This window comes from Trachypithecus francoisi, unplaced genomic scaffold (assembly GCF_009764315.1).
Source record: "Trachypithecus francoisi isolate TF-2019V2 unplaced genomic scaffold, Tfra_2.0 Lachesis_group2, whole genome shotgun sequence".
In the NCBI taxonomy this organism is placed as follows: Eukaryota; Metazoa; Chordata; class Mammalia; order Primates; family Cercopithecidae; genus Trachypithecus; species Trachypithecus francoisi.
This window is the reverse complement of record NW_022681465.1, coordinates 70,409,820-70,426,978: the sequence shown is the minus strand read 5'-3', so window position 1 is coordinate 70,426,978 and position 17,159 is coordinate 70,409,820. Positions and strand designations below refer to the sequence as shown.

The 17,159-nt window shown below is 37.6% G+C and overlaps 1 protein-coding gene across 3 annotated transcripts in view; it reads left to right on the top strand.

Annotated features, from left to right (window-relative positions):
- The window catches only part of RANBP3L (RAN binding protein 3 like), a 51,498-nt gene that overhangs the window by 24,480 nt on the left and 9,859 nt on the right, over positions 1–17,159 (top strand). For 2 of the 3 annotated variants that reach the window (XM_033179365.1, XM_033179366.1), the window contains 7 exons: positions 4,034–4,092; positions 5,374–5,413; positions 5,916–5,993; positions 9,838–9,909; positions 10,258–10,397; positions 13,706–13,809; positions 14,898–14,982. In XM_033179365.1, coding sequence (XP_033035256.1) covers positions 4,034–4,092; positions 5,374–5,413; positions 5,916–5,993; positions 9,838–9,909; positions 10,258–10,397; positions 13,706–13,809; positions 14,898–14,982 — 578 coding nt within the window. Of the gene's footprint in view, positions 1–4,033; positions 4,093–5,373; positions 5,414–5,915; positions 5,994–7,130; positions 7,206–9,837; positions 9,910–10,257; positions 10,398–13,705; positions 13,810–14,897; positions 14,983–17,159 lie in introns of all 3 variants that reach the window. The other variant, XM_033179367.1, reaches the window with a different exon arrangement.

Here is a 17,159-nt window from a genome sequence, read left to right as displayed (position 1 = left end):
AGGTGTTGCCACTTACTAATGGTATGCATTTAGTGAGGCACTAAACCAAGCCTTAGTTTCTTCATCTGTAAGTGGCAGAAACCATATTTAATCCACAGAATGATTAAAATAATTAATTTAGACCAGGTGATGGATAAAAGCACTTGACCCACAATGTACCCTCCTTGTGGAGCAGAATTACAAGTGAACTGAGATTGAATTAATAGATAGTACTTCGTGTTCTTTCTTGTAACAGGTACTCAATACAATATTTGTGAGGTGAATGAATGTCTTCTCTTAATGAAGTATTTCAGAAAAAAAAAACATTGAATATTGAGATTCATTAAATGCTACATGAATCTCAAAACAAGCAAAACAGCAAAATTAACCTTTACGTTTTAAAGTATTTCTTTCTAAACCCCTCATTTTCTTTCATTGCCACAGAAGACTGTATTTTAAACTTTTAATTATTCGATTTCTCTTTAAAAAGAAAGTCATGGATGCACGATTTTAAAGAAAGAAAAGAGCAGCCTCATCAGCTCTTTTCTAGAACTTAGACTAGCCTCTTAGTTAGATTCCTCATTTCCTCTTCCTTAGTCCCTTCCCCCCAATACCCTTTCATCACCGCAGGAGGGGTGATCTTTAAAAGAAAAAATTCCTATCAGAGCAAATCACTCCCCCGCTTAAAATCCCTCTTTGACATCCCATTTTTCTTGGAATAAAAACAGAACTCCCTGGCAGAACCTACAAGGCCTTGCAAAGCTCCAGCCTCATCTCCAGTCCTGTTTTGTAACCCTTGCCCACTGTTTTCTTAGGGTATCAGCTACACTGGTTCCTTTCATTATTGAAATGTGGCAAGCTCCAGCCTTCCTCAGAGACTTTCCTCTTGCTTTACCCTCTGCTTGGAATGTCCTTCTTCAGTGTTTGTCTGGATAACTTCTACTCATCCTACAAGTCTGCCTAAATATCACCTCTCCTGGAAACCTTACCCTGACCCCAAAAACTAAGATTCTCTTGTTGGTTACTTGTTGAGAGCCTGGTACTTCCCTTTTATAATGCTTACCCCGGTTGAACTTCAATAATTGTGTAATTAATTACTTAGTTCTGTTTCTCCCCCTCAGTGTAAGCTCTATAAAAGGCAGGGACTACATCTGTTTTCTTTACTGCTTTATCCATGTTAAAGGAGAAAGTTTAGACAAATTAAATTTATTAGAGTTTAATTGAGCAAAGAACAATTTGTGAATCAGGCAGCCCCCAAACCATAATGGGTTGAGAGAGACTCCAGTGCTGCCATGTGGTCAGAAAAAGGAAACAGAAAAAGGAAAGTGACCTGCAGAAAATGGAAGTGAGGTACAGAAACAGCTGGATTGGTTACAGCTGGTTTTTGCTTTGCTTTATTTGAAGAGTTGGCCTCCTGTGATTGGCCAAAACTCAGCGATTGGTAGAGGAGTAGGTTCCAGTCTGTTTACACATCCAGTTCACTATGAACAAAGAAATCTTTAGGCAGAATTTATAAGGAGGTAGCTTTAGGCTAAACTTAATTTAACACCCACAATACCATGCAAAATGTCTTGTACATAGTCATTGCTCAATACATATTCGTTGAATAAAAGGATTAATGGCTATAGTAGAAAGGAAAAAAGGCTACATTTTAAATATATAATTTTAAGGACCCTGTTTTTATTTTCAGATTTTCCTGCTAGGTCAGGTAAACAAATCTGCTGTAGACCCAATGGCTTGACAAATGCTTACTTTTGACTCAGTCTTTGGAGCTAAGAGAATTGTTTGGGAGAAGGGGAAAGAACCTAGGGGGAAGAAGTATGAAGGTTATCTCTTTGCTAACCAAGTTCTGGGCAGTGTCAAGAAGGGAAGGTGACTGTGCTGCCACTAGCACACCTTCAGTTAGACCATGTGTCCCTAGCTTCCAGCACAGTGCTTGCATAAAAAAGATGCACAATAAATATATGTTGAATTAACGGACAAAAGTGGCCTTTTTACTTTGCCATATGCCCACCAAGCTGCAAGTATGCTTTGTGACTTCCTCTTTAATGCTGCCATTGAAGATCACTTTTGCACGTTTTTAGCTGTATGTTTTGATAGAGGGAAAGTCAATACATTATTTGTGTAGGCTCAGGTCAAGTCATGCTGTTTAGGGATGATTGTCCTAAGCCCAGTTTGGAAGAGCCCCATTTATTATTCTAATTCATAAGTACTCCACTACACATTCACAAAAACTATTTCTTTTCAAAATCTCTGCAAATCTCACTGCTTAAATCTAATGTAATTTCTGGAAAAGGAGCTCATTTTGAAAAACAACAAAGAATTGCGTTATAGTTTCATATGAATGGCAATGCCAATATATTAGTGAAGATTTTCTGCTGGGGATCACTTGGCTCCAAGTGAAGACAGCATGGTAAGTGCTTGCATAAAAAAACTAAACAAGGCCAGGCGCGGTGGCTCACGCCTGTAATCCCAGCACTTTGGGAGGCTGAGGCGGGCGGATCACCTGAGGTCAGAAGGTCGAGACCAGTGTGGCCAACATGGTGAAACCTCATCTCTACTAAAAATACAAAAAATTAGCTAGGTGTAGTGACACATGCCTGTAATCCCAGCTACTCAGGAGGCTGAGGCAGGAGAATTGCTTCAATCCAGGAAGTGGAGGTTGTAGTGAGCCAAGATTGTGCCATTAGCCATTACACTCCAGCCTGGGCAACAAGAGCAAGACTCCATCTCACAAAAAAAAAACAAAAACAAAAACAAAAAAACCCACTAAACAGTCTATTTCACTGGACTGGGAAGAGGTATCCAAGTTCACATGGCTCTAGGAGATTCACAAAGGGTGTTTGAAAACTTTATGACACTCTTAAAAGATTGTGATGAAATGGGGAATCCCTTTCTGGCATTTAAACGTTGTATATGTCTAGTAATTTCTTGAAATTTGTCAGCTAGAGCTTTATTTACTCAGCTCAGGGATGGCAAATTACCTCAGTGCATGCCAAGACAATACACTGCTAATGGTTGCTATAATGAGAAAAGTTCTGAGGTCCTACTTGGTCTCATCCAGAATGTGTTGTCATCACTTAGCAATGATAGCTATGAGTTTTAGAATGGGGATTGGTGGAATGCCAGATATCCTTTCTTTAAGGCTTTTTTTGTTTGGTTTTGTTAAATTTTAAATCTAAAAGTCTCATTTAATCTTCACATAAACTCTATAAGGTAAGTACTGCTACAATCTCGATTTTTTTTTCAGATGAAGAAAGTAAGGTAAAGATACATTATTTCCCAAAGTATTTAGTCAATTAGTGATGGAACTTATATTTGAACACATGCTTATCTAAACTAACTCCAGAGCCCAAGCTCTTAACTGCCACATAATATTTCTCAAGAATTCTGAAGCATTCATATTTAAAGGTGTTAACACTTATGCATACCCTAGAATGAATTTCTATTGTCTTATCTAAAATAAGAAAATACAAAATATTAATAAGGCTGGCAAGGTTGAAGACAAACTTTACCTACTTTATAACACTGTGTAAGACTAATTTTTTATCTAAATATCAAAAATAAAGTTTGGTGTATGACTACTCTAGTGAAGGAAATATGAATTATTTCTGGATATTTTAAGGTTGTAATGCAATGCATGCATATCATTTATATCTCCACATCTAACCTAAGTGGAAATACTACTCCCAGATTAGATTTTTCACTCATTGAAACTTTTTATTCTTAAAGTAATGGTGTTAATCACCATGCCCTGATGAGATTCTAAAGGTACATAATTTTGCTTTCCTTAAACACTTAAAGCATGTTCTTTTAATGGGATTACCTATTTACGGAAACATACTGCTATCATTTCCCCCAAGTATTTATTTCTGTAATTAACTGTTAAATTATTTATAAATGTGCAATTTATAGTATCCATGTAAAGTAGCTTAGCTTTTACCCAAATGCAGAGAAAACAAAAAACAAAAAAAGTCTTCAAATATTTTTAGATGGTGTAAGAAATGTCAGAGTATGCTTTGATTTATTGCCTGTTTTCTTTTTTTTTTCACAGAAAAATCTGTCATTGCTCAACCAATATTTGTTTTTGAAAAGGGAGAACATACTTTTAAGGTAAGATTGTCTACTTCTTTGTTTAATTTTACTTTGACAAAGATAATTGTATTTCAGGAAGCTAGTTATCCTGAAAGATATCACTGTTGCTTAGGTTTATGCTGTTCTTTACTAGCGGAGTAGTGCCTCCAGATTATTGATATAGTCAGGATTTACAAACATCAGTTTGGCTGGAATGCGAAGTCAGAGGCCTTGTCTTGGAGCTATGGATAACATACTGTTTCATTATAGTAATATCTTTATTTGGAGTAACTTGAAAAGGGGAGGAGCTGAAAGAGATTGAGAGGGCTATAGCTCCTCATATGAGTCCTCACCACTGACCTAGCCTAAAACCGGGTAAAAAAATAAATTCTAAACTACGATATTTGATTTTAAAGGGACCTTTTGAACTCTGCCTGCTTTTTTGGCATCATACTAAAATCATCCGTTTTGTAAGACCAACAGTAAGATTAGTTGCTGGGCGTGAAGGCTTGCACCTGTTATCCCTGCACATTGCTAGGTCACGGTGGGAGGACTGTTTGAAACCTGTGGTTTGAGGCCAGCCTGATCAATAAAGCAATACCTCATCTCTACAAAAAAATAAAAAGAAATTAGTCAGGCATAGTGGCATGTGCCTGTAGTAAGTCCTAGCTACTTGGGAGCCTGAGACTAGAGGATAGCTTGAGCCTAGGAGTTAGAGGTTGCAGTGAGCTATGATTGCACTGCTGGCACTGAAGCCTGGGTGACAGAACAAGACCTCATCTCTAAACAAACAAAAAGCCCCACTAGATTCTCACTTTACCTTATTTCTTGGTATTCATTCTTACCCATGCAGGTAATTTAACCTACTACTCACAAAAACACTAAACGAAAGAAACACTCAACCTCCAAGCCTTTGTTTAAAAAACAAATTCCTGGGCCCCACCCAAGAACAACCACTTCAGAATCTTGAGAATAGGTGCCTCAAAATCTACATTTTTAAACGAACTTTCACAAGTGAATCTGCAGTCATTGAACTACAAAACTACTGGACTAGACTTTCGGTTTTTCTTGACTATGTGCCTAACAAATGAAGGTGAACTGCTTTGTCCTGGCCAGGCTAATTAGCCCTGGCTTCTGAGAATTCTGTAAAGTGGCAGGGTGGAAATCTGATGTACTAGGTTGGTGCAAAACTAATTGCGATTTTTGCCATTACTTTTAATTGCCAAAACTGCAGTAACTTTTGCACCAACATAATACAAAGGCTCTCCTACAACATAATACAAATACTCAGCTCTCCTCAGTGGTTTTGTTTCCTTTCAGAGACCTGCAGAAGACACCCTGTATGAAGCAGCAGAACCAGGTAATGATTTTCATCCTGTATTCCAAAATCAATCTTCACACAAACAAAATTAGCAGACACAAGTATTTTGGCATGTGGCACAGATTGTGTGAAAGTTAATGTTTTTTCTTTTTTTTAAATATGCCAGTAGATTCACTTTTGTTTTGAAAGATGATATATAGGTCCCTGAGAACACTGATGTTAGTGACTAAAATTCACTGTGCTCCACTCCCTGCCCCTCAGCCTATCAAAAACATTCTCTGTAGACCTCAAAATGCATATACAAATTATTGCTGACACCAGTCATTTCTAATTGTTTCATACTAGCATGATATGCCTATAGGTTTATAATCAATCAGCAACCTATTAACCCCAATATTTAAAATAGTGATTCAAGGGTTAATGTGTTACCAAATGATAATCTGTGTAGACAAAAGAAAATTCTGTTTATCCTACCCTATCATGAGTTGAGGATACTTTGTTACTGCAAGTAATTTTAGCCTTCCCATTGCTTTTCTTGCAGAATATAACGGTTTTTCAAGAAAGCGTGTACGGTCTTCATCTTTTACTTTTCATATTACAGATTCTCAGTCCCAGGGAGGTATGTATAGCCTTGACTGTTGACTATTCACTGTTATATTTATTCTGAATGCAAAATTACTGAGAAACTTTTCAAAAGAGTAATGTTAAAAGCTTACCAACTGAATAGTGTTTGTAATATATTGTTATGTGAAAACAAGCTATATAATGGTACAGTGAGTCAGTATTTAAACATTCCATTTATCAGCATTGGAAAAAATACCAAAAGAACATAAGCCACAATGATAGCAGTGGTTATCTTAAGTAGAGGACTTGCAGGTGATTTGGTCTCCTCCCTGTCCCCCATGCCTTTGTATTTTGCTATATTCCCAAAGTTTCTGCATTGAGCACGTATTAGCTTTGTAAGTAGGGGAGAAGGCCATTTTTAAAGTAACCATTGGCTGGGTGCGGTGGCTCACATGTGCAATCCCAGCACTTTTGGAGGCCGAGGTGGGCAGATCACGAGGTCAGGAGTTTCAGACCAGCCTGGCCAACACAGTGAAACCCTGTCTCTACTAAAAATACAAAAAAAAAATTAGCTGGGCATGATGGCAGGTGCCTGTAGTCCCAGCCACTTGGGAAGTTGAGGCAGGAGAATCTCTTGAACCTGGGAGGTGGAGGTTGCAGTGAGCCGAGATTGTGCCACGGCACTCCAGGCGGGGTGACAGCATGAGACTCCCTCTAAAAAAAAAAAAAAAAAAAGAAAGCAACTACCTATTTAAATAAATGGATGCCTATCCTTTGAAAATAATTTTATCATACACTGTGTTCCAAGTAAATCAGTAACTTAGTTTGCTTCTCTTCTATGCTGAAAGCACTCCAGTGATTCCTTTTATAATGAGCTCCATGTCTTCCGCCTTGTAATACAGCATCTATGTATATATTTCCCCTCCACTGTGAGTTCCTTGAGGTCATCTTCATGGTTGATAGTGTCTTACATATGGTGACCATAAAATAAATATTATATTTACTGTTGAATGGAATTGAATGGAAATTAACTTATCATCCTCATCAGATGTACTCCTTATTTACATTAATAAAAATAAAGACTTTTCTAAATTAGTGATACAGAAATTTTTTCCAAAATAGCAAAACTACAAATGAAAACAAAACAAAAAACCCACTTTCTAAGTGACTTTAGTTTGCAATCTGCTTTTAGTATCAACCTTGTCTCAGAAGCAAATGAGATTTTCATCCATCACTAACCTCCCAACCTTCCCCCATTCTGGGTCAGGTAATAAAGAGTTTCTAGAACTTCAAGCCTGACACTCTGACCTTTCAAAATCATTCTTATTAATGATGACTTTTCTTTCTTAGCTATCATAAGATGCTGACACCTTAGAAATAGATCAAATAGAGGCCTTAGCAAAGTATGCATTGAAGAATACCTTATGAATTCTAACTTCACAAATTCTGAGTATATGCTTTTACCTTGGGTAGAAAGTTTGAACTTAATTTTTTTTAGGATTTCACATTTATAACAGCATTATTTTATTTAAGGCAGCCCTATAAAAGTAAAAACAATTTGCATTATTTTACTTCTTACTGTTCATCTACATAGTTTATAATGTATAGTATTTAAAACATGCAATTATGCTTTAAATTCATATTTTAAGTTTAGCATATAAATCCATTAAAATTTCCACTAATTAAAACATTACTCCTCTTTACTTGAAATTTATGTTTTGCTTAGTAAAACTATTGTATCATAATAAAATAGTTGAAATGGTTGGCATTTTCTCCACGTTAAAATGATCTCTATTCTCATGTTTTTATTTCTATTAAATAATCAATTGCCTTTTCCACGTTAAGTTTGCCACTAAGAAAGAAAAAGTACAAACTATTCACTTCACTTGAATTGATCCCCCTCTACCCAGGAACTACAGAGTTTTTTCTTTTTTCCTTTTTCTTTTTTTTTTGAGACAGAGTCTGGCTCTGTCGCCCAGGCTGGAGTGTAATGGCACGGTCTCGGCTCACTGCAACCTCCGCCTCCCGGGTTCAAGCAATTCTCCTGCCTCAGCCTCCTGAGTAGTTGGGACTACAGGCGCACGTCACCATGCCCAGCTAATTTTTGTATTTTTAGTAGAGATGGGGTTTCACCATTTTGGCCAGGATGGTTTCGATTTCTTGACCTTGTGATCCGCCTACCTCGGCCTCCCAAAGTGCTGGGATTACAGGCCTGAGTCACCCGCACCCAGCCTGAACTACAGAGTTTTTCAATGAATAAATCTATATTCTTAGTAATAACTGCAGGCATGACTGAGCAACAGTCATGTACCTTTCAGATGCAGAAGAGACACTTTTTAGTGTCTCTAACCCTTCTAATCTGACTGACAAGCTCAGACATTAAGATAAATAGAGATCCTGGCCGGGTGTGGTGGCTCATGCCTATAATATCAGCACTTTGACAGGCCAAGGCAGGCAGATCATTGCAGGCCAGGAGTTCGAAACCAGCCTGGCAAACATGGCGAAACCTGGTCTCTACTAAAAATACAAAAATTAGCCGGGCATGGGGGATTGAGGCAAGAGAATTGCTTGAACCGAGGAGGCAGAGGTTGCAATGAGCCAAGGTCACACCACTGCACTCCAGCCTGGATGACAGAGGGAGACTCTATCTCAAAGAAAAAAAAAAAAAAAAGAGAGAGAGAGAAATAGAAATCCTAATCCCAGAGGCAAAGGTATTCTGTTTTATGGTATTTACACATAAAACAAAGGAATGGCTTTAAATTATCTACGCACCTGCTTTAATTCATTTTTTACTGAACACTCACACAAAAAGAAAGCATCACTCTGTTTTATCTTGTGCAGAATGTTAGTGGTGTTCAGCAGGAGAAAAATATGGCTCATTTTTTGGTGATGTTCAGTAATAAAGATAATAAAAAACATTAAATTGAACTCTGAAGTAAAGAAGGGATTCTACCCTAACGTTTATGTTATAACACCTTAAAGAATACTTTGAAGAAGCAATTATTCTTTTCTCATCTTCATTAATTAAATGCCAAAGGTTGCTGTTTCTGCAATTTGCAATCAAAAGGAGATCCCTTTGAAATGTATAGAAATTCTATACTTGGAGCCATCACCACAGCCTTACCCCACCAACATGCTTGTAGAAAAATAACCTAGCACATTTGTCATCTTTACTTCTTTCTTCAGGTATACTCATTAAAAAGTCAGGAAGTGTGGGCAAACTTTGGTAACAGTTTTATAATATTCTGTAAGAGCTATATATTAATGCTGAAGAGTTCATTACCAATTCAGATTTTATAGTCTGTAGAATATCTGACAGTACACTATTTAAAGATCTAAAAAAGGCTGCCTTTTCTCTAGCCACCTAATTTTCACTTCGATTTCTGAAAGTAAACAGAACTATGTAGCGGGACGCATCTGGCAATCCACCCCCCACCGTTTTTTTCCTTTGAGATGGAGTCTCGCTCCCATCACGCAGGCTGGAGTACGATTTTCGCTCACTGCAACCTCCACCTTCTGGTTTCCAGTGATTCTCTTTCCTCAGCCTCACGAGTAGCTGGGTTTACAGGCACTTGCCACCACGCCTGGCTAATTTTTTTTTGTATTTTTAGTAGAGACTGGGTTTTGCCATGTTGGCCAGGCTGGTCTCAAACTCCTGACCTCAGGTGATCCACCCGCCTTGGCCTCCCAAAGTGCTAGGATTACAGATGTGAGCCACCGCGCCTGGCCGGCAATCTCATTTTTAGCAGAGCCAGCGCTCCAGAGAGCACTACCTAGTACTCTGTTAGTGCCAATTGCGCCATCTGCTGGTAAATTCAGAACGGGGTTGTTAAGCCCCAAATAGTGTAAAATCTGACACTCTTCTGTATTTAAAAATTTTTAAATATTTTTTCTTACAGTGAGGAAAAACAATGTTTTTATGATATCAACTCTTGTGCAAAGTAATGTTGATATAAAGAGTGCTGAACAAGGTATGTAGCTTCTATTTCAAGAACCTCAGAAATTGTATATTTTACCACCTATATTTTCATCTCCCTATATGTGTGTGTGTCGGGGGCATGGAGTTAGGTCAGAGTGACAAAACATGAAGAAATAATGCAAGTAAGCCAGGTTTCATGATCAAAATGAATAGTTATTGGGCAAAAGCTAGGCAGGGTGTGAGTGCTGGGGAACTCAATGCTTATTTTGACTTTGATTAATTAACACAAGTCCCTCATTTAAACATGACTTTAGAAAATAAGAATTATATTAGTTAAAAATACGCAGTAAAGGAATATTGCACTAAAAATATATTTATCTTTTAATTCTATTCTTTTAAGGTCCTGTGAAACATTCTAAACATGTTATTAGACCTGCTATTTTGCAGCTACCTCAAGCTCAAAGTTGTGCAAAAGTAAGAAAAACATTTGGACACAAGGCACTGGAATCCTGCAAGATTAAAGAAAAAACAAATAATAAGGTGAGAAAGCCCAGGATAACAGGACTGACCTCAATCCTTCATCCTTCCTTTTCTAGGTTGTTTGGGGCCTCCATATCCAGAAATAGGAGTTGCCTGAGCTTTGTTTTGTTGCTGGGCTAGATAGCAAAAGCCCTTGGTAACCTTTTTAAAGTTGTACTCTTACATTGGAGAGTTGTAGTCTCACAAATCTATGGTCTCTCTGAAGTTATAAAGCTGAGTACTGGGCAGTAGAAATCTGGGGGTCTTGTGCCACAGCAATGACCCTGTGTGAGAACGGGGAAAGCAATGAGGTAGCCAGGGGCCATAGTCAGTAGTCAAAAAAGAGGTATGGATTTTCTCTGCATCGCCAGCTGGTCAACATCACAGTGTATCTTCGCCAGTTTAGGTCATACCAGGGGTTCACTTCAGAGCCATATTCCAGTATAACAAGAGCAGAGAACTCCCCATACAGTGTAATTGGAAGGGTTTGGGAAGCCTCCAGAGACAGATAAGAATTCTATCTTCCAACTATGTAGTGTCTGAATCACTCTTTGTAGGCCTTTCTAAAGAGATAGTAACTTAGGCCGGGCGCGGTGGCTCAAGCCTGTAATCCCAGCACTTTGGGAGGCCGAGACGGGCGGATCACGAGGTCAGGAGATCGAGACCATCCTGGCTAACACGGTGAAACCCCATCTCTACTTAAAAAAATACAAAAAACTAGCCGGGCGAGGTGGCGGGCGCCTGTAGTCCCAGCTACTCGGGAGGCTGAGGCAGGAGAATGGCGTAAACCCGGGAGGCGGAGCTTGCAGTGAGCTGAGATCCGGCCACTGCACTCCAGCCTGGGTGGCAGAGCGAGACTCCGTCTCAAAAAAAAAAAAAAAAAAAAAAAAAAAAAAAAGAGATAGTAACTTAGTAACTTACACAAGCCATGCAGATATGGGTTTGGGGATATATTCAATTGCTGTAGTGCTATCCCTGTCTTCCAGCAGAAGCAGACACAGGAGGAATAGGACTCAAGATAGGCAGGTTGGAATTTGAGAGTTATTCCATCTTAGCCATTTGTTTCCAGCTGAACTACTGAGGATTGGTCACATAGTTTCGCTTTGTTTTGTTTTCCCTTAGTGAACATAAGGACAGAAACATGCAAGTGTAAAAAAACACCACCTTGGTACTAATCTTGCCTCTGCCACTATCTTTGTTTATCTAAACAAAGCACCCATTCAACATCTTTTTTATCAGCAAACTAAGGGACTTGAACTTGGTCAGCATTTACCAATATTTTTATATGTCTAAACCCTTTACTTTGTAAGATATGATTTGGAGAGATCCATTATGAACTTAAAAAATTATTTCATCATTTATGCATGCTATATAAGTAATTTTTAAGTAAAATATGTCTTCAATTTTAGATAAGTTTATTACTGTTTTCATTTAAATGTAATGTAATAATTATCACCAAGTTACATAATTCCTTACTTTTATTTAAGAAGTGATATGGCCGGGCATGGTGGTTCATGCTTTTAATCCTAGCACTTCGGGAGGCCGAGATGAGTGGATCTCTTGAGCTAAAACATTCCAGACAAGGCTGGGCAACATAGTAAAACACTGTCTTTACAAGAAATACAAAAATTAGCTGGGCATGGTGGCATGCGCCTGTAGTCCTAGCTTGAGCCCGGGAGGCAGAGGTTGCAGTGAACCGAGATGGTACCAGTTTGGGTGACAGAGCCAGACTATCTCAAAAAAGAAAAGAAAAAAAAGAGTGATGCATGGTGTTTAACTTGTTTTAAATTATATAATAGGAAGTATAATGTGTTGACTAATTTCTAAAAAGTTATATTGCATTTGATTTTAAAATGGCATGCACTATAAATATACAGCAAGATTTTAATTACATGCTATGACATATGACATCAAAAGTACATCAATATTTCTTTCTTGGCAGGATTTTTGTAAACACTGCATTGCATATTTTTAAAATAAAATTTATTAATATATTTCTTCCATTTTTTTCCTAAATGATCCAAGCATAACAGAAAATTTCAAGCTATTGTTTACATTTATTTTTGAGAAAATTAGAAGGTCTAGTGAATAAACCTTATTTCCAGTTATTGAAAATCCCTACTGTATATGCCCATCATTAAACAGAAAATTTAATGCCCATTAAATAGAAAATTTAATGCCCATCATTAAATTTTCCATTTAGTGATCTTTGAAGATCCAGAGACACACTGTATATAAGATCCTATGTAAGAATTTTGACCAAATGAATGTAATTTAAGATTCGGTGAAAACTATCTCTAGGTGGATTTTGTAGAACCATTATCTTTATATTTCTTATTAACTTGTATATCAAAATCAGATAAATTATTTTCATCCTATCATTAATCAATGGTTACTCAGTATGTATAGATTAAACAATATATGCCTAAATAACTATTTTAACCAACATGGGAGTGAAAGCTACCATTTCGACTGAGAGATACATCATCTGAGTGACTAGGTCACGAGCATGTACTTCGATCTTTGCTAAACATGGCACTTGCTCTCTTGATACATATTTGTCAGTTCTCAAATTCTTGTTAAAAAAGAAAAAGTATTCAAAATTATTTTTATTGATTGAAATAAAAATTTAAGTGGAAACATATCCCATCTGGCTTTAAAAGACACGAACGACCTGAAACATCTTTGCAAATCCCTGGTCGAGGAAGGAAGGTGTCCGCAATACACTGTAAATACTAGACCAGATAATTTATAGGGTTCCTTCCAATTCTAAATTTCCTCACTCTTACATTTATATATTAATTCAGGTATTGTGCATACACATATGTACATAAAGCAAAGTAACTGGTTAAGTTACCAGTTGAAAATTTCAAGATAAAGAGATGAGTGGGGTTTTCTCTTACATTGGGTGAATAGGATGGTGACATTTTTGGGTGTTACCAAGGATTACATAGTCCTGAAAGTGAGTTTTACTAATCCAGAAATGAGAATTAACCCAATTTGACTAAAATGGCGAAAATAACAAAACATAGTGGAATTTCTGAATATTATGATATTCTGGTATTAGACAGATCTCCATTGTATGTGAGTGACCTGGACAAGTTATTTAAGTTCTTTGTGTCAGTTTACTCACCTGTAAAATGTGGATAATAGAAGTACAAAGTGTATAGAGTTGTAAGGAGTAAATGAGATACTACATAATATGCTTAGGGTAGTACTTAAACATAGTAAGTTTTCAATATGTTTAACTATAACTATTGTTTCCTTGTCTGATGGTCCTATAGTAAGGTAGTCCTTATAAACTTTTTGATGGATTTCTTTACTTTCAGATTTCTGAGGGAAATTCCTATCTGTCAAGTGAAAATTTATCAAGTGCCAGAATTTCAGTCCAGCTGTCTACTAACCAGCACTTTTTAGGTGCAACATCAGTAGGGTAAGTTAATAATGAGAAAACAGAAGGGTTGTCCTTTCATTCTTGCATTCTTTTATTATTACAACCAATCATGGAAAATAATTTTCTGACCTTGTATGGATAAACTGCCAAGATTCCCATTTGAAAGGAGATTTTACAGGAACACAAGTTTAAAATATTTTAAAAAATTTTCTGATACTTAAATATTATCATATTAATACTGGATTGTCTTCATTGTTTCATTGACTTGGGTGAGAACTTTTTGAAAATGTGGGGCTAAACTTTTATTTAGTTGGGCATAAATTATCTGGTTAGTAGATTAGGCTCTCTTCCTCTCTCTCTGGCATTTTTTTCTTTTATTTTGGCATTATTCATTTTTTATTGGCATGGGTTAGACAAACAACAAAGAAAGCAGTATAAATCTGCCATATTTATTAGTATGTATTAGTATTACTAGTGATGAATAAATGTTTGATCTGAGAGATTAAAACTAGCTGTGGATATAAACTGACTCACATGACTGGGCTCTGTCCAGGTGCGGTAGCAGATGCCTTCTGTGCACATGGGGGATGCAATGATGAACCTGAGCACATCTGTCTACAAAGAGAGGGCTTCCTGTCTTCAAGTTTCTCATCAGGAAAAACACTTTTAACATTTAAAAAAACATTTCTGGGAGGCAAAAAAATTTAAGCCAATGCACATTCAATTGTAACAGATAGGGTTTTGCTTTTGCCCTGGAGATCTCTGGTTGCTAAAGGCATCAGCCACTTGGGGAAGGGAAGAGTGGAAATTAGGTATTAGACAGGGTGTGCTGGAAAAGCAAAAAGGGTTGGGCAGCCCTCCTGGCTGACCACACAGCCAGTGCAGTGATGGCCATGAGGCAGTCAGGACTGGTCTCTGTCAGTGCTGTCATAGCTGGAAACTATTTTGACAATCACCTCTGGATGCCACTATTTGAATTTTTCCTTCATTTCTCATTAAATTCAAACGAACAAAAATGAGCAGTAAATTTGATTTACATAAATCTATTAAATTATCTGATTATTTCAAAGTCTAAAATGGCTTTATCCATGTATTTAAAATAGTAAATGCTTATTCCTTTTTCTTAGATGTCAACCAAATGAAGATAAATGTTCTTTTAAAAACTGCAGTTCCAATTTTGTTTTTGGAGAAAACATGGTAGAAAGAGTTTTGGTAAGATTTTGGTATATGTTTCTATTACTATATACAGAGCTGTCACTTTAAATTTCTAAAGGTAAATTAATTAAAAGTAATATTAAATTGAATAATACTTTTTAACTCCTGAGTTCAACGGCACATTTTCTTTCTTTAACTGGAAAGATTCTCCTGGGAAGCAAGTCCTAGTTGTTAAAATAATAGAAACCCACAGAGGAAGGGAACTGTATAATTATAACATTATTACTGATGTGAAATATTAAATAGTTCTTTGACTTGTGTTAAGCCAGAAGTACCCAAGGAAATCCCAGAATTATCTGCAATCGTTAGATAAGCTCAATTGATAATGATATTTTAATAGTTTGCATCATTTTACCACAAGATGCATTTAAAATTATTTGCCAATTTTTTTTTTTTTTTTTTGAGACAGAGTCTCGCTCTGTCACCCAGGCTGGAGTGCAGTGGTACGATCTCTGCTAACTGCAACCTCCGCCTTCTGGGTTCAAGCTATTCTCCTGCCTCAGCTTCCCGAGTAATTGGGAATACACGCGTGTGCCACCATGCCCGGCTAATATATGTATCGCCCGGCTAATATATATATTATATATTTTTTTGTATTTTTAGTAGAGATGGGGTTTCACTATCTTAGCCAGGATGGTCTCGATCTCCTGACCTCGTGATCTGCCCGCCTCAGCCTCCCAAAGTGCTGGGATTATAGGCGTGAGCCATCGCGCCCAGCGACCAATTTGTTCTTATTAGTTAACCACAACCCTACTTTCAAGCTCTTACATCAAAAAGCATTATTATAACTTTTCTTTCCCTAGCTTTCAGAGAAAATTCATAGTGCTTTACTTGCCTAGGAGAATCTACTTGCCTAGTGAAAACCCCTCACTGTTATTACCATCATCCTTATTTAATGCTCAGCATCCTCTTGCAATGAGGTAACTGCTTCTCTGGTCCCCACAGAACTCTGATCTCTAAGACAGTGTAATCTACAGTGGAAAATTGTACAGAAAAGTGAAATCTGTGGGAAACCATGCCTATGGTTTTATCTGGTCAATCACATCTTCATACCTTTTCCAGCTTTCACTCAAGTCAGGAAAGTGGCTGAGATAGCTTGAATGTGCCTAGCTTGTCTCAGGAATACCAGTTACATGAAGAATCCCAAAGAAGCTGCAGAGATTTTAAAACCCATGTACGGATTTAGATTAATAAAAGAACCAACTAGTTAAGCCAGTTCATTCCAATTCTTTTTTTTTTTTTTTTTTAGATGGGGTCTTGCTCTGTCACCCAGGCTGGAGTGCAGGGGCATGATCTTGGCTCACTGCAACCTCTGTCTCCCTGGCTCAAGGGATCCCCCCACCTCAGCCTACCGAGTAGCTGGGACCACAGGCACGCACCACCACACCTGGCTTTTTGTGTTTTTGGTAGAGATGAGGTTTCACCATGTTGCCCAGGCTGGCATTGAATTCCTGAGCTCAAGCGATCCACCCGCCTCAGCCTCCCAAAGTGCTGGAATTATAGGCATGAGCCACCACGCCCAAACTCATTCCAAAATTTTTAGGGCTTTCATATATTAGTTATTTTAAAGGCTTAGTTTATTTTAGGAACCCTTCTGTCATTCTCAAAATGAAGGTCAACTCACCAATCCTAGACCTGTGACCTATGCCTTTGGATGTGAACCAAAACGGACTAGCCTCTATGGTGAATTTACAGGCAGTATATTTAAGCACATTTATTCCATATCACTTATTTCTAAGTTTGACACCAGATTAGCCACAGCATCTGTAAAATGTCAGACAATGCTTTTCAAACCTCACAGGATCAACTTTACATTCCACTCAATTTACCAAACATGTACTGAGTTCTTATGGTATATAAAGCATTGATCTCAAATTTGGCTGCCTGTTAGAATCATCCTTTCAAGGATTTCTTACCCCTGGTCTCATCCCAGACCAATTAGCTCAGAATGCCTGTGGGTGAGGCCAGGTGTCAAGTGATTCTAATGTACAGGCAGGTTTGAAAACCACCTAAGTGGTTATGCAAGCTAAAGGAGACACTGTGCCCTAAAGGTGCTTATCATCTAATAAGAGCAGACAGAGAGATACCTATACAAATAAACTATAGTCAGGACTATAGGTTTGGTTTGAGAAGGCACTTGTGCACATTTCCTATGGGCAATTTAAATTTGGTTT